Genomic DNA, 27,011 nt, shown 5'->3' on the forward strand with positions numbered 1-27,011 from the left:
GAACAGGCTAATGACTGGTGGGATTGTGGGCTGCTACCGCAATTAATGAGAGATATGGATATTTTAGAGAAGGTTTGGCGTGTGGAGAAGAAAGAATGTTCATCCAAACTGTTATTGGAAAATTAATGGAAAATGAGAGATAAAATTCCTCTTCAAACGTGGAGCCTAATGTGATTATAAAAGAGATGCATTTGTATAGAGGCTATCACCATCTCAGAATGGCTTAATTTGTTTTACAGCCAAACAGTTTTTGAAGCTATAATATGGGAATTGCAACAGTCAAGTTTTGCACAGCAAGATCCCACAAACAGCAATGAGATAAATGACCAGATAATATGATTCAGTGATGTAGGTTGATTAATAAATATTGGGGAGAACTCTCCTACTTTTCTTTGAATTGATGACTATGCGATCTTTTATGTTCACCCGAGGAGGCAGACAGGACTTCGGTTAAATGTCTCATCTGAAAGATGGCACATCCAACAGTACAGCACTCCCTTAGTGCTGCACTGGAGTGTCAGCATGGATTAGGAGCTCAAGTCTCTGGAGTGAATCTTGAACCCATGACCTACTGCCTCTACGCCCCTGCTGAAATTGTAGTACAGCTACTGGCCCAGGCCAAAGTCTCAAAGTCTTCAATAAACACCCTGCTGCATCTAGAACCTACCTTGCATGAGAACTCAACCTTCTGGCGGGAGTGGTTCGTGAACTTTGCACTGAGGGTCTGGCTGGTACCAAAAGTGGTCCGGAAGTGGAGGGGTTTCTCAAGCCCTGCTGGCTTGGCTTTCAGGATCAGGTCATAATAGTAGACCCCTAACTCACTGCTGTTCAACATGAGGCGCCCGGTGCTTTCGCCCACTTTCAAAGGTTGATATTCAAAACTCAGTATACCCTATGGAGGGAAAGCAGTACAGTGAGTTTCAACAAAAATCCACCAGGAAATCCTACCAGTAGCACCCCGATTGTTAGAGAGGTTGCATCAGGTTCTGAATGAACCAGAATCTTTGTGCATGCTCTTCCCCGCAACACCACCAACCCACACAACCCAGCTCCACATCCTCACCTCCCACTGCCTCTATTTTCTGGTGGTCAGAACCAGCCTCCCATATAGGAGATTCTCATGTAAATTAGGTTAACATCAGGGAAAACAACCTCTGTCATAGTTCTTTCTGTTTCCCAACTCCCTATTTGAATGCTGGATGCAGGAACCACCTACTAGGCCCCAGGATCCTGCATTCAAAGCTCATCAGAGAGACTTAGTAATAGTACAGGCCCAGAGAGGCTAGCACTATGAGAGTATGGCCATGAACAGGGCCCCAATTGGCACAAATAAAAGTTTCAAGTCAACAAAGTACATATTTCTTTTCAGGCAGTGATGGCTGCTTTCCTCCTCCATCCACAGAGAGCCCTCTATTGTCCACCTTGCTTCTCCTCTAGTTTGACACAACTTCTTGGAAGAGGCGGAGGAATCTACCCCTACAGTCTGATTACCCCAGGGCTTAAACAGTAGACGGGGTGGACGGGAGGAGAAGGACATCTCTGGAGCAGGTGGCACTCCTGACAAGACAGGGTTACACCCACACATGAAGATGCAGATCCCAATTGCCAAGGTGTGCTGTCCTGCTAAGTATCACTTTCTTGAGGTGTAAGATTTTTCTCAGGGACACCTTCATTTTGCATTGGCTGTTTTCTCATGAATGTGTTGGAAACGTTCGACATGGTTTCATTTTTGGTGACCAGATGGGCAGATGTGAAATAAGGTCCATGTAGGAATGACCTGGTTTGCAGTCTCCCTGTTGATCTGCATCTTCTGACTTGGTGACAGCTGGATTCACTCACGCACCAAGTTAGCTGCAGGTCAGTATAGCCAGCTGGCTAGGACTTGCAGTGTTCCTAGATTGGGATCCAGAAATTCCCTGGTTCTCTGAAATATTTCCTGCATTTTCTACTGTGCCTCCTCCATTTTTGTCTACCTTGTCACTGCAGACGAGTGAAAAATGACGCTGTAATAATGAAAACATTGTGCTTGGTCTTTTAGTTTTTGTTCATCATTTTAGCTTGTTCCTTTGTTGCTGATTGTCTTCTAAATAACTCAAACTAGCTGAATGGGATTAAATGCTCTAAATGGTGTGAGAGTCAGCCACACACATCTTAAACGTCTTTGCTCCAGTGCTATACTTACAGTGCGAATGCACCATAATACACAAGAACATAAGAAAGAGGAGCAGAAGTAGGCCGTTCGCTCCTTGAGCCTGCTCTGCCATGCAATATGATGACTGATCTGATTGTGACCTTAGCCGTACTTTCCTGCCTCCCTCTACCCCCATAACCCTTAACATTCTTGTCAATCAAAAGTCTGTCCAACTCATCCTTGAATATATTCGCTGACCCAGCCTCCAATGCTCACTGGGGAAAAGAATTCCAAAGAATAACAACCCTCAGAGAAGAAATTCCCATTATCTGCACCTTACATGGGAGACCCATTATTTCAAAACTATGCCCCCTAGTTCTAGATTCCCCCACAAATGGAAACGTTTTTTCAACACCTACCCTGTCAAGTCCCCTCAGAATCTTGTACGTTTCAATAAGGTCACCCCTTATTCTTCTAAACTCTAATGAACAAAGGCCTAACCTGTTTAGCCGTTCTTGATAAGTCAACCCCTTCATCCCAGGAATCAGCCTAGTGAATCTCTTTTGAACTGCCTCCAATGCCAGTATATCCTTTATTAAATACAGGGACCAAAACTGTACACAATACTCCAGGTGCGGTCTCACCAACACCCTGTATAGTTGTAATAAGACTTCCCTATTTTTAAACTCCAACCCCCCAGCAATACAGGCCAAAATTCCATTTGCCTTCTTAATTACTTACTGTACCTGCATGCTAACTTTTTGTGTTTCATGCACAAGAACACCCAGATCCCTCTGTGTTGCACTTTTTTGGAGTCTCTCTCCATTTAACTAATAGTCTGCCTTTTGATTCTTCCTACCAAAGTGCATGACCTCACACTTTCCTACATTAAACTCCATCTGCCAAGCTTTTGCCCACTCACTCAACCTGTCTATATCCCCGTGCAGATTCCTTATGGCCACATCACAACCTGCCCTCCATGCACAACATGGGAGCAGCAGCTACTCAGGGTGTGGCCTCTGCCTCTCCACGCGTAGAAAGTCTATCAGAATAGTGGCGGATTCAAAAGAGAGGAGCTGAGTGATGGCTCCCGAAAAAAAATTACAGGACAGAATTCCATTTTCCAAAAGTCGGAATTCCTTCAAATGGCAGAAATTTCTCATTCCATCAACTTCCTCCCTAACTCCTTAAAGTCTGAAGGTATTGATCTCAATACCTTCCCTCTTTTTGTTGTTGACATCAACAAATACCACAACTCCTGGCTCATTCTCTTCCCCTGCAGAATATTCTGTACTCTCTCTGTGATGCCCTTTAGCCTGGCACATAGAGGCAACACACCATACAGAACGCATGATAGCAGTTCCAGAAATGCCTGTCTGTTGCCCTAAATACAGAATCACCTTTAAAGAGTACATTTCTACACTTTGCTGTTTTCCCCTTTTCCAATTTCTTGCCCAAGGTTGCTCTGATCTGGACTGCACTCTTCCAGGGCGTTGTCAGGAGGGACATACTTGCATTGGAAGCAGTTCAGAGAAGGTTCACCAGACTGATTCCTGGGATGAAAGGATTTCTTATGAGGAAAGCTTGAGTAGGTTGGGCCTATACTCATGCTTAAGAATGAGAGGTGATCTTATTGAAACATATGAGGTACTGAGGGGGCTTGACAGGGTAGATGCTGAGAGGGTGGTTTCCCTCTTGGGTCCCTCTCATTGGGTTGTTAATCTTTGAAGTTCTCTTCCTCAGTGAGCAGTGGAGGCTGGGTCATTGAATATATTCAAAGTTGAATTAGACAGGTGTTTGATCAACAAGGGAGACAAGGGTTAGCTCTTTTAAAGCCAACCAAATAAGCCAAATTAACAAAATGGGGACAAGGGTTATGGGGAACAGGCAGGAAAGTGAAGTTAAGGGCACACTCAGATCAGCCATGATCCTACTGAATGGTGGAGCAGGCTCAAAGGGTTGATTGAACCGAGTCCACTCCTGTCTCTTATATTATTAGGTTGCCTGTCCCAGCAACCTAGCTCTCAGTCCCGACAACCCAATTCCCCGTCTCGTTGACTCAATTCCCTGTCCCAACGACCCGACGCCCTGTCCCGACCCGACTCACTGTCTCGACCCGACTCACTGTCCCGACGACCCGCTCCCTGACCCGACAACACGACTCCCTGTCCCAACCGGACTCCCTGTCCCGACGACCCGACTCCCTGTCACGACCCGACTCCCTGCCCCGACGACCCGACTTCCTGTCCCGACGACCCGACTCCCTGTCCCGACCCGACTCACTATCCCGAAGACCCGACTCCCTATCCCGAAGACCCGACTCCCTGTCCCGACCCGACTCACTATCCCGAAGACCCGACTCCCTATCCCGACGACCCGACTCCCTGTCACGACCCGAATCCCTGTCCCGACGACCCGACTCCCTGTCACGACCCGACTCCCTGTCACGACGCGACCCCCTATCCCGATGACTCGACGCCATGTCCCGATGACCCAACTCCCTGACCCGAAGACCCGACTCCCTGTCCCGACGACCCGACTCCCTGTCCCGACGGCCCGACTCCCTGTCCTGACGACCCGACTCCCTGTCCCGACTCCCTGTCCCGACCCGACTCCCTGTCCCGACGACCCGACGCCCAGTCCCGACGAGCCGACTCTCTGTCCCGACTCCCTATCCCGACGACATGACTCCCTGTCCCGACCCAACTCCCTGTCCCGACGGCCTGACTCCCTGTCCCGACGGCCTGACTCCCTGTCCCGACGGCCCGACTCCCTGTCCCGACCCGACTCTCTGTCCCGACGGCCCGACTCTCTGTCCCGAAGACCCGACTCTCTGTCCCGAAGACCCGGCTCCCTGTCCCGACGACCCGGCTCCCTGTCCCGACGACCCGGCTCCCTGTCCCGACGGCCCGGCTCCCTGTCCCGATGGCCCGGCTCCCTGTCCCAAAAAGCCGACTCCCTGTCCCGACCCAACTCTCTGTCTCGAAGACCCAATTCCCTGTCCCGAAGACCTGACTCCCTGCCCAACCCGACTCCCTGTCCCGAAGACCCGGCTCCCTGTCCTGACCCGACTCCCTGTCCCAAAGACCTGGCTCCCTGTCCCGACCTGACTCCCTGTCCCGAAGACCTGGCTCCCTGTCCCGATGACCCGGCTCCCTGTCCCGACAGTCCAACTCCCGGTCCCGAAGACCCGACTCCCTGTCCCAAAGACCCGACTCCCTGTCTCGACAGCCTGACTCCCTGTCCCGACGGCCCAGCTCCCTGTCCCGAAGACCCGACTCCCTGTCCCAACAGCTTGGCTCCCTGTCCCGACGGCCTGGCTCCCTGTCCCGACGGCCCGACTCCCTATCCCAACCCGAATCCCTGTCCCGAAGACCCGACTCCCTGTCCCAAAGACCCGACTCCCTGTCCCGAAGACCCGGCTCCCTGTCCCGACCCCACTCCCTGTCCCGAAGACCCGACTCCCTGTCCCATCCGACTTCCTGTCCTGAAGATCCGACTCCCTGTCCCGAAGGCCCGACTCCCTGTCCTGACCCGACTCCTTGCGCCGAAGACCCGTCTCCCTGTCCCAACCCGACTCCTTGTCCCGAAGACTGGACTCCCTGTCCCGACACGACTCCCTGTCTCGAAGACCCGACTCCCTGTCCCAACAGCCCGACTACTCCCGACCCGACTCCCTGTCCCGAAGACCCGACTCCCTGTCCCGACGGCCCGACTCCGTGTCCCGAACCGACTCCCTGTCCCGAACCGACTCCCTGTCCCGACGGCCCGTCTCCCTGTCCCGATCCAACTCCCTGTCCCGACGGCCCGGCTCCCTGTCCCGAAGACCCGACTCCCTGTCCCGAAGACCCGGCTCCCTGTTCCAACGACCCGACTCCCCGTCCCGACCCGACTCCCTGTCCCGACCCGACCCGACTCCCTGTCACAATGGCCCGGCTCCCTATCCCGAAGACCCGACTCCCTGTCCCGACGGCCCGGCTCCCTGTCCCGAAGACCCGGCTCCCTGTCCCAACGACCCGACTCCCTGTCCCGACCCAACTCCTTGTCCCGAAGACCGGACTCCCGGTCCCGACCCGACTCCCTGTCTTGAAGACCTGACTCCCTGTCCCGACGGCCCGGCTCCCTGTCCCGAAGACCCGCCTTCCTGTCCTGACAGCCCGGCTCCCTGTCCCGACGGCCCGGCTCCCTGCCCGAAGACGCGACTCCCTGTCCCGAAGACCCGACTCCCTGTCCCGACCCAACTCCTTGTCCCGAAGACCGGACTCCCGGTCCCGACCCGACTCCCTGTCTTGAAGACCTGACTCCCTGTCCCGACGGCCCGGCTCCCTGTCCCGAAGACCCGCCTTCCTGTCCTGACAGCCCGGCTCCCTGTCCCGACGGCCCGGCTCCCTGCCCGAAGACGCGACTCCCTGTCCCGAAGACCCGACTCCCTGTCCCGAAGACCCGGCTCTCTGTCCCGACGGCCTGACTCCCTGTCCCGAAGACCCGCCTCCCTGACCCAACCCGACTCCCTGTCCTGACGGCCCGACTCCCTGTCATGACCCCACTCCCTGTCCTGACGACCCGACTCCTGTCCCGATTCCCTGTCCCGACCCGACTCCCTGTCCCGACGACCCAACGCCCAGTCCCGACGACCCGACTCCCTGTCCCGACTCCCTATCCCGACGACCTGACTCCCTGTCCCGACTCCCTATCCCGACGACCTGACTCCCTGTCCCGACGGCCCAACTCTCTGTCCCGAAGACCCGGCTCGCTGTCCCGACGACCCGACTCCCTGTCCCGACGGCCCGATTCCCTTTCCCGACGGCCCGACTCCCTGTCCCGAAGACCCGACTCCCTGTCCCGACGGCCCGACTTCCCTTTCCCGACGGCCCGACTCCTTGTCCCGAAGACCCGACTCCCTGTCCCGACCCAACTCTTTGTCTCGAAGTCCCGGCTCCCTGTCCCGGAGACCTGACTCCCTGCCCAACCCGACTCCCTGTCCCGAAGACCTGACTCCCTGACCCAACCCGACTCCCTGTCCCAACCCAACTCCCTGTCCCGAAGACCCGACTCCCTGTCCCGAAGACCCGACTCCCTGTCCCGAAGACCCGACTCCCTGTCCCAACCCAACTCCCTGTCCCGAAGACCCGACTCCCTGTCCCAACCCAACTCCCTGTCCCGAAGACCCGACTCCTTGTCCTAACCCAACTCCCTGTCCCGAAGACCCGACTCCCTGTCCCGACGACCCGACTCCCTGTCCCGACGACCCGACTCCCTGTCCCGACGACCCGACTCCCTGTCCCGACAGCCCGACTCCCTATCCCAACCCGACTCCCTGTCCCGAAGACCCGACTCCCTGTCCTGACGACCCGACTCCCTGTCCCGACGGCCCAATTCCCTTTCCCGACGGCCCGACTCCCTGTCCCGAAGACCCGACTCCCTGTCCCGACGACCCGACTCCCTGTCCCGACGACCCGACTTCCCTTTCCCGACGGCCCGACTCCTTGTCCCGAAGACCCGACTCCCTGTCCCGACCCAACTCTTTGTCTCGAAGTCCCGACTCCCTGTCCCGGAGACCTGACTCCCTGCCCAACCCGACTCCCTGTCCCGAAGACCTGACTCCCTGACCCAACCCGACTCCCTGTCCCAACCCAACTCCCTGTCCCGAAGACCCGACTCCCTGTCCCGAAGACCCGACTCCCTGTCCCAACCCAACTCCCTGTCCCGAAGACCCGACTCCCTGTCCCAACCCAACTCCCTGTCCTGAAGACCCGACTCCCTGTCCCAACCCAACTCCCTGTCCCGAAGACCCGACTCCCTGTCCCGAAGACCCGACTCCCTGTCCCGACGACCCGACTCCCTGTCCCGACGGCCCGACTCCCTATCCCAACCCGACTCCCTGTCCCGAAGACCCGACTCCCTGTCCTGATGACCCGACTCCCTATCCCGACGACCCGACTCCCTATCCCGAACCGATTCCCTGTCCCGACGGCCCGACTCCCTGTCCCGACCCGACTCCCTGTCCCGACGGCCCGGCTCCCTGTCCCGAAGACCCGACTCCCTGTCCCGACGGCCCGGCTCCCTGTCCCGAAGACCCGGCTCCCTGTCCCAACGGCCCGACTCCCTGTCCCGACCCAATTCCCTGTCCCGAAGACCCGACTCCCTGTCCCGACAGCTTGACTCCCTGTCCCGAAGACCCTACTCCCTGTCCCGAAGACCCGACTCCCTGTCCCGAAGACCCGACTCCCTGTCCCAAAGACCCGACTCCCTGTCCCGACAGCCTGACTCCCTGTCTTTACGGCCCGGCTCCCTGTCCCGACGGCCCGGCTCTCTGTCCCGACGGCCCGGCTCTCTGTCCCGACGGCCCGGCTCCCTGTCCCGAAGGCCCGGCTCCCTGTCCCAACGACCCGGCTCCCTGTCCCGAAAACCCGACTCCCTGTCCCGACGGCCCGGCTCCCTGTCCCAATGGCCCAACTCCCTGTCCCGAAGACCCAACTCCCTTTCCCGACCCGACTCCCTGTCCCGAAGACCTGACTTCCCGTCTCAACGGCCTGACTCCCTGTCCCGACGGCCCAGCTCCCTGTACCGACGACCCGGCTCCCTGTCCCTGGTGTTCTTACCTTAGCCTGTGGTGGGACAATGAGCTGTGTTGGGAAAGAGATGTCTGAGATTTTACATTCAGTGATGAATACAGTGGGGACGGTTAATGGATTCTCAACTGCCACAGTCCCGGTAGTGCTCTGGCGAACTGCTGCCACCAACTCAATGGTGCCATTTAGGCCAGGAGATATGGATTTAATGTTTACAATGTAGTATAGGTATTCCTGAGTGGCCTCATTCCGGAAGGTCACCTGTGGTGGCAAAATGTTAGAAGTTTTAGCGGCTCGATTCAATAACATCGGGACCTGACTATCAGATACAAGTTGTAACTCTTTTGGAGTCAAAACAATTAACTAAATTAACAATAACAAGGGGTAAATCAAGCACAGCCCCTAATTCAGGTCAGCTGTAAAACCAAGGACAAAGTTTAAAGGAAGCTTACAAACATTAAACCAAAATGTGATTAAAGGGGTCAACAAAATACCCCAGTCCCCGCGGTGCCCACCGGGCACGGAAGGCCTCGATGGTGCCGGCAAACATCGCGTGCTCCCTTTCCAGGGACATCCGGCCACGAACGTAGCCGCGGAAGAGGGACAAACAATCGGGCGGGACTCCCCCGTCGATCGCCCGCTGCCTGGACCTGTTGATGGCCAACTTGGCCAGGCCCAGGAGCAGGTTCACGAGGAGGTCCTCCTCCTTCCCGACCCCCTTCCACACCGGGTGTCCGTAGATCAGGAGCGTGGGACTGAAGTGCAAACAAAATAGTAACAAAAGATTTTTTAAATAACTAAAAAGGGAGTGCAGCCTAAGACATCCTATATATGCATGGTCCACGGACTCCACGAGACCGCAAAAAGGGCAAGTGTCCCGGGAGTCCGTGAACCTAAACATCCTCCTATTGTAGGGGACTGCTGCATGCAACACCCTCCAACCCAGGTCCCCGATAGAAAGAGGGAGAACACCTCCATAGAGGGCCTCCCATCGGGGGCCTCCGCCGCCGGACGGCAACAAGGCACGCCAGGGCGTGTCCGGGCGGCGGACCAGGGCGAGAAAATGGAAGGTGTGCAGCAGCAGTCCGTACAGAAAACTCCTCCGCGCCGTGCCAAATGGCACGGAGGGCATGTCCCCGAGGCGGCTCATATTATTGCGGGGCACCGGCACCCGAGGGAGGGTTCGGGGCTTGGGGCCAATGTGGAATTCCGTCCGAACAGGGGAACGTTCAGACGGAAGACCACCGCGCACCTGGGCCACCTCGAGACCTAAAATGACTTGGGGTCCGAGCACGACCGTCCTTAGGTCTTGGATGGCATCGGCTGCGACCTGGACACTCACTGACGCTCGGCACGCCAACTCCTGCGGGAGCATCCAGCCCAGTCCTCCGCCACCCAGCACGTCCCCGATCCTGGTCACCCCGGCAGCCACAGCCCTCCTCTCCGCCAGCCACTGAAAGGGACGGAAGGGCGGATTCCTGAGCAGCGGCTCTCTGACGATAGCCGCTACTCCTGACGGGGGAGAGCTGCGTCGCGAGGCGACCACGTTCCAGACTTTGATCAGGTCCTGGTAAAAGACGGGCAACGCCTGTAAGGAGCCACCGAGGCCCCTCTGCTCTATAAACAGGAGCTGCACGTCATAATTCAGGCCGCGCACCTGGCGGAAGAAATACGTCTCCAGGGCACACCATCTCGGAGAAGGCTCGATGTAAAGGTATCGCTGCAGGGTCTGAAGACGGAAAGTCGCCACCTGCGTGCGTAGGCACACTAGCGCCTGACCGCCCTCCCTAAGCGGGAGACTCAGAACCTCAGCAGCGACCCAGTGCAATCTTTTTTCCCAGAAGAAGTCGACTAGCATTCTCTGGATTTTTACAACAAAGTCTGGGGGAGGGGTCAAAGTGACCAGCCGATACCACAACATGGCGGCGATCAGCTGGATAATGACCAGAACTCGACCTCGGTAAGACAGCACTCGGAGCAGTCCTGTCCAGCGCCGCAGGCGAGCGGTGACTTTCGTCTCCAGTTCCTGCCAGTTCGCCGGCCAGGATTCCTCGGCAGGGCAGAGATGGACACCCAGGTAGAGGATGCTGGTCCTGCTCCAGGTGAAAGGCCTGTTGCCTCCTTTAAGAAGTTATGAATGCTGGAGACTATAAATTATATCCATTTAGCATTTCCTGATACAATTTAAAAATATACCGAAGTCACATTTTCCCTGAATTCTCCCCATTCTTTCCAGTTTTCTGGGTCTGAGTATCTGGTCTAACCTATTATTTCCCACCATCACCTATGGAGAATCCCTTTAATTCTACATATTGCCTTCCACAGAAGTATTTCTAAGAACGCAAGGTTAATCAGGCAGACAATCATGGGCAGAATAACTGCAGAGAATCATTGAAGTAAGGAATGCCAAAAACATCACTGGGGTGATGAATGTTTGAACAATCCTTAAATGTGAGGTTTATATGGGTCTTCCACACTAAATGTGGAGCTTCAAGGGAAGTGGTGTGAATGACCCTTGTCAGTTTTTTGCAATATTCCGCTGTGGATCCCTCTGGTCTCTCAATGGAGTAATGGTGAGAGACAGCTAGAACATCCATGGAATTTCACAGCCTGTGTTCTTCTTGCTACATGACATTGGGGTGTGACCAATGCTACATGACATTGGGGTGTGACCAATGACCAAATTCCATAGGCATATGAATGAGTTTCATCAGGTGCAAACAGCAAAGTCCAAGGCTCTTCAGCTTCCTGTGGGTAGGATTACCTATTTGTTTTAACACATTGCAAGCTCTGCTGCAGAACTGGGCCTAGTGAACTGCAACATGTTGGATCTAGGCCAAGTCTGACGCAGTTCACTAATGATTACCCTTGGTGTCAGCAGCTTCAAGTTTCCACTTTACCAATGAAAGTGATAAAAACAGAGAGCATGATTTATCTGGCATAGCCCTGGCTGCTGAACTTATCCCATTTACCAAGCTACAATTGGGCTCATCTCAGCTATCAGATGCTTTAGTTTATGGCAAGATCCCTCTACAGCTTGCTCATTAATGAGTCACTTCATGTAGTCCCCAGCACTATCAACCAACTAACTAGATTTAAGTTAAGTGAGGCAATCTCACCCAGGGTTGTCAATGGGGTGATTCAACTGGCCTTAGCACCCCTACATTAGAGAGAGGAAAATTAATCAGGGCTCTTGCTCCTGATTCCTATCCAATTACTCCTGGTCAGAAGTGCATATGTGTGGGGAATGGTTGAAGGCTGTAACTCTCTCTGACTGATGGCCTGCCAGCACTCATAGTCGAGAGACACATAAAGAAAGATCTGAATTTATACAGTGACTTTTGTGCAGGAACTCATGATTTCAAAGCTTGTATTTTTTGATATGGACCCTAGTTGAAAAGGAAACTGAGAAAGGAAACCGGCTCTTCCAGTTTCTAAGGAAACTAAGACTGAAACTGAGATTGGAAACTTCTGGGGAGACTGAAACTGGCTGAAACATATAAAAGGACACAGAGCCATCTCAGCTCAATAGTTGGTGATGATTCCAGTGTTTTTTTTTAATATTCATTCACGGAACGTGGACATTGCTGGCTAGACCATCCCTAATTGCCCTTGAGAAGGTGCAAGTGAGCTGCCTTCCTGAACCGCTGCAGTCCAAGTGGTGTAGGTACACCCACAGCGCTGTTAGGGAGGGAGTTCCAGGATTTTGACCTAGCAATGGTGAAGGAACGGCAATATATTGCCAGTCAGGTTGGTGAGTGACTTGGAGGGGAGCTTGCAGTGATGGTGTTCCCATGTGTCTGCTGCCCTTGTCCTTCTAGATGGTAGCAGCTATGGGTTTGGAAGGTGGTGTCTAAGGAACCTTGGTGAGTTCCTGCAGTGCATCTTGTAGATGGTACACATTGCTGCTACTGTGCGTTGGTGGTGGAGCGAGTGAATGTTTGTGAATGGGGTGCCAATCAAGCAGGCTACTTTGTCCTGGATGGTGTCAAGCTTCTTGAGTATTGTTGGAGCTGCAGTCATCCAGGCAAGTGGAGAGTATCCCATCACACTCCTGACTTGTGCCTTGTAGATGGTGGACAGGCTTTGGGGAGTCAGGTGAGTTACTTGCTGCAGTATTCCTAGACTTTTACCTGCTCTTGTAGCCACAGTATTTATATGGCTAGTCCAGTTCAGTTTCTGGTCAATGGTAACCCACAGAATGTTGACACTGGGGGATTCAGCTATGGCAATGCCATTAAATGTCAAGGGGTGATGGTTATATTCTCTCTTGTTGAAGATGATCATTGCTTGGCACTTGTGTGCTGCGAATGTTACTTGCCACTTGTCAGCCTGAGCCTGGATATTGTCCAGTTCTTGCTGCATTTGGACGTGGACTGCTTCAGTATCTGAGGAATCACGAATGGTGCTGAACATTGTGCAATCATCAGTGAACATCCCCACTTCTGACCTTATGATGGAAGGAAGGTCATTGATGAAGCAACTGAAGATGGTTGGGCCTAGGACACTACCCTGAGGAACTCCTGCAGTGATGTCCTGGAAATGAGATGATTGACCTCCAATAGCCACAACCATCTTCCTTTGTGCTAGATATGACTCCAACCAACACAGATTTTCCCCCAATTGCCATTGACTCCAGTTTTGCTGGGGCTCCTTGATGCCACACTTGTTCAAATGCTGCCTTGAGACAGTCACTCTCACCTCACCTCTGGAGTTCAGCTTTTTTGTCCATGTTTGAACCAATGCTGTCATGAAGTCAGGAGCTGAATGGCCCTGGCGGAACCCAAACTGAGCATCAATGAGCAGGTTATTGCAAAGCAAGTCCCACTTCATAGCACTGTTGATGACCCCTTCCATCACTTTACTGATGATCAAGAGTAGACTGATGTGGCGGTAATTGGCCAGGTTGGATTTGTCCTGCTTTTGGTGTTCAGGACATACCTGGGCAATTTTCGACATTTCAGGTGGATACCAGTGTTGTAGCTGCACTGAAACAGCTTGGCTATGTGTGCGACAAGTTCTGGAGCACAAGTCTTCAGTACAATTGCCGGAATATTGTCAGTGCCCATAGCCTTTGCGGTATTTGATGCCTTCAGCCATTTCTTGATATCACATGGAGTAGATCAAATTGGTCAAAGACTGGTATCTGTGATGCTGGGGACCTCTGGATCATCCACTTGGCACTTTTGGCTGAAGATTGTTGCAAATGCTTCAGCCTTATCCTTTGCACTGATGTACTGGGCTCCCTTTCATTGAGGATGGGGATATTTGTGGAGCCTCCTCCTCCAGTGTGTTGTTTAATTGTCCACCACCATTCACGACTGGATATGGCAGGACTGCTGGTTGTGGAATTGCTTAGCTCTGTCTATCATTTGCTGCTTACGCTGTTTGGCACTTAAGTAGTCCTGTGTTGTAGCTTCACCAGGTTGACACCTCATTTTTAGGTATGCCTGGTGCTGCTCCTGGCATGCCCTCCTGTACTCTTCATTGAATCAGGGTTGATCCCCTGGCTTGGTGGTAATGGTAGAGTGGGGGATATGCCGGGCCATGAGGTTACAGATTATGTTTGAGTACAATTCTGCTGCTGCTAATGGCCCACAGTGCCTCATAGGATGTCCAGTCTTGAGTTGCTAGATCTGTTTGAAATTTATCCCATTTAGCACAGTGGTAGTGCCACACAACATGATGCAGGGTATCCTCAATGAGAAGACAGACCTTCGTCTCCACAAGGACTCTGCGGCGGTCACTCTTACTGATCCTGTCATGAACAGATGCATCTGTAGGCAGGCAGGTTGGTGAGGATGAGGTCAAGTATGTTTTTCCCTCAGCACCTGCCGCAGACCCAGTCTAGCAGCTATGTCCTTTAGAACTCGGCCAGCTCAGTCTGTAGTGGTGCTCCCAAGCCACTCTTGGTGATGGTGCTGTGGACCACCAGCAGCAGAATTGTGGGGGTGGACATACCCAGGGATGGTAATGGTGATGTCTGAGCCATTGTCCATAAGGTATGATTCCGTGAGTATGAATATGTCAGGCTCTTGCTTGACTAGTCTGTGAGACAGTTCTCCCAATTTTGGTACTAGCCCCCAGATGTTAGTAAGGAGGACCTTGCAGGGTAAACAGGGCTGAGTTTGCCATTGTCGTTTCTGGTGCCTGGGTCGATGCTGGGTGGTCATTCCGATTCCATTCTTTTTAGTGGTTTGACCACAACTGAGCGGCTTGCTAGGCCATTTCAGAGAGCATTTAAGAGTCAACCACAGATCTGGAGTCACATGTAAACTAGACTAGGTAAGGATACCAGTGAACCAGATGGGTTTTTACGACAATCGATTCATGGTCATCATCCGACTTTTAATTCCAGATATTAAATTCAAATTTCATTATCTGCCATGCTGGGATTTGAACCCAGGTCCCCAGAGCATTACCGTGGGTCTCTGGATTAATAGAAACGATACCACTACCCCACCGCCTTCCCTGTACAGGTAGGCTGAAGAAGATTGAGGCTAGATCCAGAATCTGAGATTAGGCAACTACACAGCCGCTTCTGTTGTTTCTGTTACTAAAGATAACATTAGTGGATCTACATCATCCAGACTGTCGTTAGCAGAGTTGAGGAGGATCTGCAGACGTATGATATTTTTGGTGAAGATTGTGCCTGTAGAACTTGGGTTGGTTGTGCATTGCTGTCAGCTGGGGATCAGGCTAAATCCTATCAGAGGAGCTGAAATTCTTTGTGAGGAAGACAGGGTTTTGAAGAACTTTGTGACAAAGATTGATGACGTATATGCTGAGTGGACTGCTCAGCCAATTTGTAAGATTTGTGCTAGTTGTATCTGTCATTTAACGTGTAATTAATAGTTTATAATCGACTGCAATTTGCCTGTTAATTCATGTTTAACTTATGTTGATTCTTTTGTTTTAAAGTATATAAGGTTACCTAAGACAGTATTTAGTGCTTGCTTTGTTTGACTCATTTAGAAAAAAATTCCTCTGTTCTAAACCATGAACCTTGTGGCTTCATTCTTTCAGTAAATAATTGGGATTTTGGATTTCTACTCTTTTTTTAAAGGAAAAGCTACTGGTCCCTACCGAGCCTGTAACACTTTCATGACCTTAGGATATCCCAAAGTGCTTTACAGCCACTTAAGCACTTTGCTAATTTGTAGTCATTGTTGAAATGTTGGAAATGCAGAAGCCAATTCCATGCAATTCCACAAACAGCACTGAGATAGTTAGCACAAAATTGGTTTTAGTAATGTTGGTTAAGTGAAAAATGTTGGTCAGGACAATGGGGCGAACTCCCCTGCTCTTCTTCAGATAGTGCCATAGGATCTTTTACTTCCACTGGAGAGGCGGACAGGGCCTCAGTTTAATATCTCGTCTGAAAGACGGAATCTCCAACAGTGTAGCACTCTTTTAGCACTGCACTGGGAGTGTCAGCCTAAGATTATAGGCTCAAGTCTCTGGAGTGGAACTTCAACCCACGACATGCTGGAGGAAGAGGGCTGCTTGTACCCGAGAAACCATAAATAAGCACAAACCAGCGACTTAGGAAAAGAAGGGAGTAAAAGTGCAGCAAAGTGTTTAATTACACAGTTCCTGGGTTTGTTAGTTTGCTACCACAGACACTTAACACATAATGTACAAAAATTGATTCGTGACTGGATTGTTTCAGGGAATGCCAATCAAGGAACTTTGAGCCCATGGTTTCCTATTTGTTCATTGTCATGATCAGAAGAAGACAAGTTATAGGTTTGAAATGTCCTCTCCTGCACTAAGTGTGAACTTTGCTACAAGCTCAAGTGTAATCACCTGACCACTAAGGGTCATACAATTATCATTCCACAGTGCATATATAATGCGTAGAATCTTTATTTTGAAATTGCCTGACACCTGCATGTCCTATATCCTGGAAACTGCCACTGCTCCACTTAGAATGATAGAATCATGCGCAGAAACACAGAAGAAGGCTACTTGGCTCACCATGCCTGTGCTGGTACTTTGAAGGAGCTATACAACTAGTCCTATTCCCCTGCTCTTTATCCGTTGCCTTACAAAAATTCCCTCTTCAAGGATTTATCCTATTTCCTTTTGAAAGTGGTTATTGAATCTGCTTCCACTACCCTTTCAGGCAGTGTATGCTGGATCATAACAGCTCACTGCATTAAAAAAAACTCATTTCCCCTCTGGTTATTTTGCCAATTACCTTGAATCTTTTTCCTCTGGTTGGTTACCAATTCTTATCAATATCCTTCATAATTTTGAACATTACTTTTAAATTTCTTCTTAACGTCCTCTGCTCTAAGGAGAACAGCTTCTCTGGTCTTCCCACTGCTTATCCACTGACTTTCTCTGAACTGTAGCACAGAGCAGCAGAGACTCCCTCACCTTTACTGAGATGGTCGCCTCTTTGTAAGTGAAGAAGTTGATTCTGTAATCCCGCCTGGAAGACCCAGGAACTTCAATATAGTCGAGTCCTTTCAATGTGGTAGTGCTCTCCAGCCGTTCTGGCTTGATCTGGTCGATGGTAGCTCGGAATCTGTTTGCCACATTACAACAGTCAGTACATTTCTGCACGGTAGTACAGTTCATTTAACATCACCTTTAATACCTCCTCGGCACACATTTTCTCTACTCCCAGCTTGTATCAGGATAGGGTTCCATGGTGCCAATAGCCCTCCACTACCCCATCTATGTGCCAGCCTGGACACCGAGCGCCAGTTGGCTATTTGGTCAGAGAGTGAGAAGAACTCAGCCCAATTATTGACCCATTGCACTTCTACTTACATGTGCTTCCCAACAGAGATCACTTGACATTGATCGGGAACCCTGACCCTGAAAGCATAGGGTGCTGGACTATTATCACCCCCTAACCACTTAGCACAGGTCAAAGACCAAACCTGGGGTCTCATGTTCTCAGTGACTCACACTGGGCACATATGCACATAACGACATGGATGAAGCTGCAAGACTATCACACCTGGGATCACCTCAATCAGGTCTCTCCCTGTCTGGAGATAAGAGTTTTGTTAGTAGTGTTGGTATCACTTTAAAAAATAAAATTGCTGTAAAGAGTTACAATCAGCGTTAAACCTTTCTTTTAATGTTTTGTGGGATAGATTCACCCATCTGCTGCTTGAACTTTGATTGGAAGGAGTGGAACCATGTTAGGGTGCCAATAATCCAAGCTGCTAGCCACTTGACCATAAGTGATACCCTGACCAGCAGACATTGAGGAATATTCTGACTGTTGGACTGCAATATCTGAATTTACAATTGGTTAATGTTCAGATAGTTTAGCAGCTAAACAAGCAGCTAAATACCAAGCCCATAAATAAGGTTCTGATGAAAGGTCATCAACATGAAATTAAGTCTCCTTTCTCTCCACCTGCTCAGTTTTTCACAGCATTTTCTGTTTTTATAACATAAATCAGGTGGGTATGGTTTTAGCAGCAAAGCCTTCTAGGAAATCCCACACAAAGGTGTAGGATAGAAAGACCTGCTAGGAGGCCTGGTGTTGAGGCACCATACTGCATTCACCCAACAATACACCATGGGGAAGATGTACAAATGGTGCATAGCCAGAGTCCAGAAAAAGGATGATGGAATCAAGGAAAGTACTAAGGAGAGTGCTGTGCTCAATGGCTAGGCACAAAAAAATGTTCAAGGAACATGGAAGGAGAACGCATTGGGAACAATTTTCCTGTCGGCGAGCGGGGGTGGGGCGCGCTCGCCAACGCGTAAAATGACGCGTGGTGACCTCGGGCGGGCATTCTGACGCCACCATGCATCATTTAGATTTTCAGTTCGGCGGGCGCGCAGCTGACTCGGCTGCATGCCCGCTGAACTGTCAAAGGCCTATTAAGGCCATTTAAAACCCAATTAATTCAATTCAATGAGCTGCCTATCCAACCTTAAGGTTAGCGGCAGGTGAAGAGCCCAGGCGGCCTTCACATTTTTCATGAAACCTCATCCACGGGCGGGATGAGGTTTCATGAAGTGTTTTAAAATCTAATAAAAATTTATACTTTTATTCTTTGACATGTCCCAGTTCATGTGATAGTGTCACATTAGGGGACATGTTTTAAAAGTGTTAAAAACCTTTATTTAAAACTTTAGCACTGAAACAAATCTCCCTGAGGCACGGAGGTGCCTCAGGGAGATCTCTGCGCTCTTTTGCGCGCATGCGCAAAGGAGCGCAGGGAACCTCTCAGGGAATCTTCCCCCCCCTGCCCACACAGGGAGCGCTCAGCGCTTCCAGGCGAGTGTCACGCTGGGCGGGCCTTAATTGGCCCACCCATGTAAAATGGCAACATGTCTCTGATCGGGTTTGTGCCTGCCCCCGCCGAACCCGGCACAATCCCCCCCACCCTCACCCGACGGGGGAAATTTCTGGCCATTGTTTAAGCAGCAACTTTCAGTTTTCTCTGTTTGAGTCTGTAAGGTTTTTGTGGTTTGCAGAGTTGATTACAGTTGGTGAAGTTGACAAGGAATGGTGCTACAGGTGGAGGAGACCTTGGTTCTGACCATGGTCGGACCACTTGCTCCCAGACACAAGTTCTATAGTTGCCGTTCCCTTTGGGCTGCACTATGAACACAAGATAAAGCAGATGCATTAAAGTAGAGGACAAGCTATTCTCAGGGAGAGGAGGGGTTGGGGACTCTAGCAGGAGGCCTTATCCATCTAGGGTCTTCTGGGAGCATTTCTCTTACTTCAACCTGAAGGAGGTGCTCATGGAAATCCATTCACCACGTCTTGCAGGCAGATCTGTACCCTCAGAGTAGGGCAAGAATGACCCTGCCAGTGGCTGTGTCACCCCGAATTTCTTTGTCTCAGGATCCTTCCAGGTTGGAGCAGGGGGCATCTGGAACATCTCCCAATTTCACCATCAGAGGAGTGACAGACACTCTTCATGTCAGGAAAGGTGGGATTTATTGGCTTGAGTCTCCTGATTGAATGAGTGGCGAGCTGCATGTCAGGACCCAAAAGGAAGACCCGATGTGGGCACAAGCGCAGTACTTACACATGAGATAATCTGCCTGGAACCTTGCATGAATTCCTCCAATACTGATCCCACTCTCTGCTTCTTCCTTGAACAGAGGCCCGAACAATCCCCATCCACCGCCATTCTCCTCTGCCTGGCTGAACTTTTTCTCTCACTGAACAATTTCTCCTTTAACTTGTCTCACTTCCTCCAAATAAAAGTTGTGTTTATGGATGCTGCACGGGCCCCAGTTATGCCTGTCTTTTTGTGGGGTATGTGGAACATTCCTTGTCCCAGTCCTATGCAGGCCTCCTCCCACAACTCTTTTTTTGGTACATCGATGATTGGATCAGTCTTACTTCATGCTCTTGTCTGGACCTGGGAAAATTTATCGATTTTGCTTCCAATTTCCACCCCTCTATCACCTTCACATGGTCCATCTCCGACATTTCCCTTCCCTTCCTTGACCTCTCTTTCTCCATTTCTGGTTATAGGTTGTCCACCAATATTCATTACAAAGCCACCGACTCCCACATCTACAGCTCCTCACACTCTGCTTCCTGTAAGGACTCCATCCCATTCTCTCAGTTCCTTCACCTCCATTGCATCTATTCTGATGACGCCATCTTCCAAAACAGCGCTTCTGACATGTCTTCCTTCTTCCTTAACCGAGGTTCCCCCCACACTGTGGTTGATAGGGCCCTCAAACATGTCTAACCCATCTCTGGCACCTCTGCCCTCAAACCTTCCCCTCCCTCCCAGAACCATGATAGGGTCCCCCTTATCCTCACTTTTCACCCGACCAGCCTCCGCATTCAAAGGATCATCCTCCGCTATTTCCGCCAACTTCAGCATAATGCCACCACCAAACACATCTTCCCCTTCAGTAGGGACCATTTCCTCCGGAACATCCTGGTCCACTCCTCCATCAGCTCCAACGCCTCATCCCGTTCCCACAGCACCTTCCCATGCAATCGCAGAAGGTGCAACACCTGCCCCTTTACCTCCTCCCTCCAAGGCCCCAAACACTCCTTTCAGGTGAAGCAGTAGTTCACTTGCACTTCCTTCATTTGGGTCTACTGCATTCGCTGCTCCCAATGCAGTCTCCTTTACATTGGGGAGACCAAACGCAGACTGGGTGACTACTTTGCAGAACAACTTTGCTCTGTCTGCAAGCATGACCCAGACCTTCCTGTCGCTTGCCATTTCAACTCACCATCCTGCTCTCATGCCCATATGTCCGTCCTTGGCCTGCTGCAATGTTCCAGTGAAGCCCAACGCAAACTGGAGGAACAGCACCTCATCTTCCGAATAGGCACTTTACAGCCTTCCAGACTTAACATTGAGTTCAACAACTTCAGACCATGAACTCTCTTTATCTTTACCCCTTTTTTAATCCATTTTTGAAATTTATTATTTTTAAAATTTATTTATTTTTATTCATTTTTTAAAATCCTTTTTCCCCAACAATCTCCCCCGTGTCCCTCACAACACAGGGCCATCTGTCAATAGTTTCTATGTTGTTCTTTCACAAAGCGCTGACCCTTGTTCTGCCATGAACACATTCTGCTTGCTTACCTTTATTCCACTTCTTTAGCCTTCTTCAGTCTTCACCACTACCATTAACACTCCCTTTGTCTTGTGTCCATGACATCTTTGTCAATCTCTCCTTAGCCCCCACCTATTGCTGACCTTCTTTCTATCCAGCTTCATCTGCTCCACCCCCCTTAAACAGTATAATTCCATCACATTTCTACTTCTCTTTCGCTATGTAGAAGAGTCGTATGGGCTGGAACATTAACTCTGTTCCTCTCTCCAGAGATGCTGCCAGACCTGCTGAGTTTTTCCAACATTTTCTGTTTTTGTTTCTGACCCTGCAGTTGTAGACTTGAGCTAAATGTCCTGAATTTGTCCAGAAATTCACTTCAGGATACTCATGACTGTCAATCATGCCTGGGCCATTGTGATCTCTCTGTTTACAGAGAAGCAGGCAGAGCCTGCACCTGGCTTTGCCAGGATAGTGAACTTCCCCATGGTGCAGATTGTTATTGACTGCACACACATGGCTTTCCAGGCACCAAATCTAAATGCTAAGATGAACCATTACTGCAATGGTTAGCATTGTGCACTTGGTGTGCGATCATGTTCAGCACCTTTGGCTGATGATATTATTCTGGCAGGAGTCATGCTGCTTTTATTCTGTGCCAGCCCACGTTTACCTCAGTATTTGAGGCATCACATCAAACGCTGCTGGGCAACAAGGGCTATATGAGCTATAGAAACTTAAAGCCTGACTCATGACTCTGCTCTGTGGCCAGTAAGGATACAATAATGGCCATGTGCTGCCACAGGAAACATCATCAAACAGACCACTGGGCTGCTGCAACAATGGTCCTGCTGACTGAACAGCTCTGGAGGAGGCCCACAGCACTCGCTGGAGTGTTTATCCTGATTCGTGATGGTCTTCTGCAACCTTCACAACATGGCCATCATGAGGACATAGCCCCTGCCATCAGGCAAGCAGCTCAGGAGCAGATAGGGGAACAGGCATACGTGAGGAGGCAACCAGCACATCCCTTTCTGACTGCGCAGTCCACGATTGCCTCATTCGACTACAGTTCCACTGACCATTTCCCAAATCCCCAATCCTTTGTGGGGGAATCTAGAACTATGGTGGAAAGTTTCAAAAAGGGACTTGCATTTAAGACTGAGTAAAGATGAAATTTCTTCCCACAGAGGGTCATTAGTTTTTGGAATTCTCTACCCCAGAGAGCAGTGGAGGCTGGGCTATTGAATATATTCAAGTCTGAGTTAGACATATTTTCATTGACAAGGGAGTCAGGAGCTATGGGGGGGGTAGACAGGAAATTGGAGTTAAGGCCACAATTAGGTCAGCCATGATCAAGGGGCCAAATGGCCTACTCTTGCTCCTAATGCTTATGTTCTTATGAGACACAAGAGTAAGAGCACTGGCTGAGTGTCGTGGCTGGAGAAAGAGATTCTAAGAGAGGACAGCAGATGTGCTTTACGGAGCCACTGACATTCTCCTGGTGTGGTGCCTCAGAAATCCTAGTTATCCGCTGATTGCAGTGAGAGCCTGCATAGCCCTTTGAGCGCTGGTATCATCAGCCATGATGGCAGCAGTCTGAGCATGGCAACGAGCTGAGGTTTCATGACCTCAGTCTGACCTTCCACCACAGAACTTAGACATTGGGCAGAATTTTATGCTTGGCGGGTGCGTGCACGCCCAACACGCCCAAGCGTAAAATGACGCGCAATGACATATGACACATGATATTGCACTCGCGCAATATTTTGTTTGGCGGGCACTCGCTGGAGTCGGTTGCACGCTCGCCTATAATTAAAAGGCCTATTAAGGCCATTAACAAGCTAATTAAATTCAAATATATGCTGCCCATCCAACCTTACAGTTGGTGGGCAGGCGAAAACACCAAACGGCCTTTACATTTTTTAGGAAACCTCATCCACGAGCAGGATGAGGTTTCCTAAAGCAAATAAACATTAAATAAAACCTTTATTTTGAAATTTAAAACATGTCCCCTCTCATGTGTCAGAGTCACATGAGGAAACATGTTTTTAAAAATTTTTACTGCCTTTATTAATTTTTTAAAAAAGCGTTTCAATCTTCCTGAAGCAGCTCCATGCCTCAGGGAGATTGAAGCACTCTTTCACGTGTATGTGTGAACTGCCGCCAGGCCTGCTCTCCCTCCTCCCCCCACCCACACAGGCAGTACTCAGCACTACTGCTCACGATCCATGCAGGGCGGGCCTTAATTGGCCTGTCCGCATGAAATCGCACTGCGGAGCCGATCGTGGGTGGAGGTTGGCTTCCCGACTACCCCCGTCTGACGAGCCTACCCGATGACGGAAAAATTCTGGCCATTATGTGGTTTCTGCTGCAATGGAAGCTGAGATAACAGCCATCAGACGATGATCATAATTGGGTCCACAAGTCTTCTCATGGAGTTTGCCATTACATCCTCCCGAGAAAAGACGGGCTCCAAGCTCTGTGCAAAGTTGTGCCAAATTGAAGCCATACTTCTCCATACTCCTTAACAGTGACATCAGGCTTTCTGGCAGGTTTGCCAATACACCAAGCCTCTCAGTGTGCATTGCCATCAGCCTTCTTCCAGAGGCCGAACCATCGAAATCCTCATCTGAGTCCTCTGCAGTTGAACTCGTGTGTGACCCGCCCTCCAAATGTGCCTGTTCTTATTCCTAATGCCCTGTCCTGACTTCAGGCCACTCATGCCCAGTTACTCAGCAATATTGATACAGTCTCTGTGCTCCCTGTTAAAGTATTTGCAGCGCCTGGATCCGATCTGGTGGCTGTGAGTGTGAGATCGAGTGGTTGTGTTTCTTCTTCAATCTTGTACTTCACACTCCTGCACCAGGGCTTGATCAGATGGCAGTTCCTGAAAGGACAAAGACACAAGGGTAGAGTTGGTGTAAGGGAAGAGGAAGAAAGTAAAAGATGCTGCTTAAACCATTTGTAATTTATAAATTAGAAGAGATTATGGGATTGTGGGGGGAAATGCCACATGAAAAAGTGCATTCGGAACACACCATCTTCCTCTTTGGTTTCCAATGATGGCCAGCACTGTCTCTTCCATGGATTGAGGGCATGTATCCATGGCTGTCATCCGCCAGTTAGGTGCTGCTGCCTCTGGTCATGTGTCACCTTTTCCTGCAAGAAAGACAGAAGTGTGTCAGTGAGTGTGGTGCAATGTGTTTGGGTGCTGTGTCAGTCAGTTGAATAGTGTAAGCTGTGAGATGTAAGCATGAGGGTTGTAGCAGAAGGAAGCATATGAAGGTGAGGTGAGGCTAAGAATATCAGGTATGAGGGTTACGATCCCAGCTACTGTTAATACTGGACAAGTCAGATCCCAGGCTGAAACCTGGCTTGATAGATCCTAATTTTTATTTTGTTTTAGAAACCGTGGAAATAAGATAGTGAATAAATTCGTAGGAATCTGTTGATGAACTTTTCATACAAAGAATAAAACATTTATTAAACAAGAAAAATGAACTACATTACACCAGCCAAAAAAGTTGGAAGGATCTCAATAAAAATACAAATGATTCAAATATTCACAATCTCTTCACCCCAGCTATATCTTTACAGACATATACAAATTCAGGAAGATAAAACAATTTATTTATACTCTAATGTTCAGGCTTAGTATGTGGTACATGTGAACCGACTGGTGAACTAAGGACAGTCACACCACACTCCAAAATAAATGACACACGCGACCAAAGCAGATTCTATGGATTTCTCAACAACCCACCAAGAAGCTTGTCACTCTGTGAGCCAACCAGTCTCATTGAAATTCCATCTTTCTCATGAGGGTTTCCAATCTCCACCTTCGAAGAACTTGCCTTGGAATCTACTCCAAAAGCCGCACCAACTCCGACAGCTTCAACAAGAATCCAACTCCAGGGTTTCAAACTCACCTTCTGAGATTCCTTTCCTGGGATCTCTGCATATACTCAAGCTTCCAAGCACATTTTCAGACCTTCGGCTATGCCAAGCAGAACACCACTGCCCCAAAAGGATACCTTTGCCCTTACGGCCCACAGCACGGAATCACCAACCTTCAGCTGCCCTCTCAGATCATCAGGGCTTCTATCGAGAGGGCCACTTTGCTTCAAGTCTGCTCCCCGCAGCTCTCTCTCTTTAATTCAGAGCCTCCTGCTCTGCTCCTTCCTCTCAACTTTACTTAACAGGATCTGTTTCTGATCTCTGTCCTTGTCCCTTACCTGGTAACTGTCTTCTTTCTGTCCCACTCCCTTGTTTGGGACCTTCTTCTTGGTTTGGGACCTTCTTCCTGTCCCCCTTCCCGTGTTCTGCTGTCTGCTGCCTTCTCTGCAATGGAACTCCTCTTCCAGGTCACCTGTTTCACGCTGTTTCGCTTTTCTTCTTTTTCTTCTGTGCATGCACGCAGGGCCAGTTCCTGGCTGAAGAACATAAAAAACTCGATCTGCACATATGCGGCCACTTGCCGGCTAGCACATGCGCAGAAGTTCTGAGGCCCACATGGAACTGTAGTTCCAAAACTGCAAGGTAAGTAATCAAGTTTTGCAACAATGAGTTATGCCTATAAAGACTGCTATAGGTTAGTGATGGGGGTCTGGTGAATGGCCGGCGGTTCATTTGCAAGGATAAGACACATGAAGTTGCAGAGCCTTGATCACTCGTGTGAGGTCATTGAACTTTTTTGCGGCACTGTATTAAGGTTAGGGTACTGGAACTGAGCATAAAATCTCTGATGACAGGTCATCGACCTAAAAGGTTGGGTGGAATTTTATGGCCCTGTTGTGGCAGGGCGGTGCCATAAAATGCGTCGAGCCGTTCAAAAGTCCATTGACTTTGGCAGGACTGGAAAATCCCGCTGGTGAGAGGGGCCATAAAATTCCACCTGTTAACTCTGTTTTCCCTCCAAAGATGCTTGCTGACCTGCTGAGTGTTTCCAGCATTCTCTATTTTTTATTTCAGATTTTCATCATTTGTTGTTTTTTGCTTTTGTGTCACTAAAATTGACCTTGCCATTTTCATTATGGGAGCTTGCTGTGTGCAAACTGGCTTCCACATTTACTACATTACAACTATGATCACACTTCATAAGTGCTTTAGAATGTATTGAGGTTGTGAAAAATACTGAAGAAATGCAAGCTTTTTCTTTTTTTCTTCTGTGTGGGTGATGAATCAATATCAGAAATGGGCCAGGGGTGTATTTGACAGAGACTACTGGAAACAAGGCATCCAGGAACTTCCAAAAGTTTTTAAACTATTTACAACTGTGTACAGGGACAGAAAAGCAAGAGGCTCCTTCCAGAGACATCTCCTTCTGAGCGCTAGAGACATGTGATGTGACATCATTGATGGTGTATACCAGCTAGTAGTATAATGGCTATTAACCCTTTCTAAATTAAAGCAGTTGAGCAGTATAATGCGAATGTAGGATTGCACCTACTTTACTTGTACAGCTTCTCCAAATCTGCAATATTACTGCAATCACCAAAGGAATACACATTCTGTCTGCTTTGGTTGCTGCAAGTGAACCAGCAGCAGGAAGCAAGAGTGCTATAATTTTGAAAAGAAAGGGTTTTTTAAAAATAAAGGCCTACAAGGCAATAAAAGAACATAGCAATTACAATGCAGATAAAGCAATAAACTAAATAAAATGACACCAAGTTGCCAACTGAAATGTAAAATCTGAGACACATCTGAGAGAAACCGATTCCTCCAGGTCAGGGTATCCACACATGGTCGAGCAGCACTGCCAATGAGGAAGTGACAAG

General features: G+C 49.9%; 1 protein-coding gene across 1 annotated transcript in view; it reads right to left on the reverse strand.

Moving 5' to 3' along the window:
- The window catches only part of LOC144681857 (hydrocephalus-inducing protein-like), a 102,463-nt gene that overhangs the window by 4,001 nt on the left and 71,451 nt on the right, over positions 1–27,011 (reverse strand). Inside the window, exons 10-12 of the mRNA XM_078543919.1 lie at positions 17,089–17,239; positions 8,734–8,964; positions 668–892 (exon numbers count right to left, since the gene is read on the reverse strand). Coding sequence (XP_078400045.1) covers positions 668–892; positions 8,734–8,964; positions 17,089–17,239 — 607 coding nt within the window. The remainder of the gene's footprint in view (positions 1–667; positions 893–8,733; positions 8,965–17,088; positions 17,240–27,011) is intronic.

This window comes from Cetorhinus maximus, chromosome 6 (genome assembly GCF_964194155.1).
Source record: "Cetorhinus maximus chromosome 6, sCetMax3.hap1.1, whole genome shotgun sequence".
NCBI lineage: Eukaryota > Metazoa > Chordata > Chondrichthyes > Lamniformes > Cetorhinidae > Cetorhinus > Cetorhinus maximus.